The sequence below is a fragment of the Limulus polyphemus genome, unplaced genomic scaffold (genome assembly GCF_000517525.1).
Source record: "Limulus polyphemus unplaced genomic scaffold, Limulus_polyphemus-2.1.2 Scaffold10325, whole genome shotgun sequence".
In the NCBI taxonomy this organism is placed as follows: Eukaryota; Metazoa; Arthropoda; class Merostomata; order Xiphosura; family Limulidae; genus Limulus; species Limulus polyphemus.
Window position 1 is genome coordinate 4,498 of NW_013675935.1, and position 2,178 is coordinate 6,675.

General features: G+C 33.9%; 1 protein-coding gene across 1 annotated transcript; it reads right to left on the reverse strand.

Moving 5' to 3' along the window:
- Nucleotides 1–470: 470 nt before the first annotated feature.
- Nucleotides 471–992, reverse strand: LOC106476340 (probable basic-leucine zipper transcription factor S). Its single transcript, XM_013936997.1, has one exon. It carries the CDS (start codon nucleotides 990–992, stop codon nucleotides 471–473), a length of 522 nt encoding a protein of 173 aa, XP_013792451.1.
- Nucleotides 993–2,178: the final 1,186 nt, after the last annotated feature.

Consider the following 2,178-nt stretch of genomic DNA (forward strand, 5'->3'; position numbering starts at 1 on the left):
AGTCTCAGTGACAGATATATTACACTGTAACATTCTCAGTGACAGATATATTACACTGTAACAGTCTCAGTTACAGAGAGAAATATTTAAGTGATTACTGATTTTTCAGTTCCTTCCAACTTAATCAAGTACACCTAGATAATGAATTGTAGTTTTCATCATTACTATACAAAGAAGGGTATAATATTAATATAGTTGCTATTTACAATGTTGCGTGTTTAGCACGCGCCTCAGAACAGACTACTGAGGAGTAATCTATCGTAACCAGAAAATTTATAGGAAAAATACTTTAATGTTTTTATTTTTGTAATGTACTCTTGGAGAAACAATTTAATTCTGAAAATTAGATGTTTTTGTTCTGTGTACACAGCAATATACAATATATAGAACAACAGGTACAATTAGGTTACAAAAGATACACCTAGATTCAGTGAATGCTCAATATCACCGTACGAACGTTTCATTGAAAGTTAAATGTCATCGTATGGATAATTCATTGAACTTTCAAAGCCATCGTATAGATAATTCATTGAATTTTCAACACCATCGTATGGATAATTCACTGAATTTTCAACACCATCGTTTTGATAATTCACTGAATTTTCAACACCATCGTATAGATAATTCATTGACTTTTCAACACCATCGTATGGATAATTCACTGAATTTTCTACACCATCGTATGGATAATTCATTGAATTTTCTACACCATCGTATGGATAATTCATTGAATTTTCTACACCATCGTATAGATAATTCATTGAATTTTCTACACCATCGTATAGATAATTCATTGAACTTTCAACGCCATCGTATGGATAATTCATTGAATTTTCAACGCCATCGTATGGATAATTCATTGAATTTTCTACACCATCGTATGGATAATTCATTGAACTTTCAACGCCATCGTTTTGATAATTCACTGAATTTTCAACGCCATCGTTTTGATAATTCACTGAATTTTCAACGCCATCGTTTTGATAATTCATTGAATTTTCAACACCATCGTATGGATAATTCACTGAACCGAACACGATCTATACCACATCATCATGAACCGAACACGATCCACATTATAGTATGATACACTTTTAGAATAGTTTGGTTTTATTGTTTATTCAGGTGAAACACAGGTAGAATTTACCAGTGACGATTCTCCCGAACTTCAAATAACCCAATAGAAACGAGAGAAAAATTCACTTGCTATAATAACAGTCAAGAAATATTGAGAGGGCAATGAAGAAAGGAAACAATAGGCTCTTAGTCAATTAGCAGGGTTGGTACACCTGCAGCTGAAACACGGAAACAAGTACAACAACAAACAAAACATGAAGAAGCAGACTTCGTCAACACCACGGGATAGCGTCCAAGATAAGCAAAGAAACTCAATAAAGTTAGCGTTTGCTGCAGATCAATATGTGCTCCACGAGACTACGTGCCAGTACATATTAGGTCAATATCGACACAGCCGGACGTACGGAAAGAAAAGACCACTATGTCTTAACTGTCAACATTCTCAATAAGCAGGCTCGAGAAAACGGGTACCTTCCATTAGTCGGCAGGAGGTGAGGGAAATGAGCAGAATCCCCCCCCCCCAACTCCTCCACCACTGCAGGCCCATCATGGACCTCATGAAGCAGACGAAACAACAAATTGACAGGAATTGAATTCCAATAGTGTGTGGTCCAACAAGGGTTAAAAATTGTATGGAATTCTTAGAATCGAGATATGTCTCTGGTAGTGGGTAGTCTTCTATTACAGAAGAAAAAAAATTAAAATGACAAAGCCAAGATTCCACCTTTAAAAATACTTAGTTTGTATATAACACAAAGATTAGAAATCCATCACAAAGAATACTATAAGTCATGTCTATCCAAAATATTACATGTAAGCTTGATTAAAGATAAACATATTATATTCTTGGCTACAGGAGTAATTTCAAAATGGCGGTGTTTAAAATTTAGTGAGAATTAAATCAGTTTATGTAAGAAGATAACTGAATAATAGTTAAATGAACAGTATAACTGAATAATAGTTAAATGAATAGAAGATGTTACTAAGTGAAGCACACATTGAACTATGTGGTAGAAAACTATTAATTTATTATTATGGCATATATAATTGATTAGTATCCCAACAAAAGGCGTTCACATCGTAACAATTATCCTTATGTTG

Coding starts and splice junctions, on each gene's coding strand:
- LOC106476340 (XM_013936997.1), bottom strand. CDS start 992: ATGAATTATCAAAACGATGGCGTTGAAAATTCAGTGAATTATCAAAAC.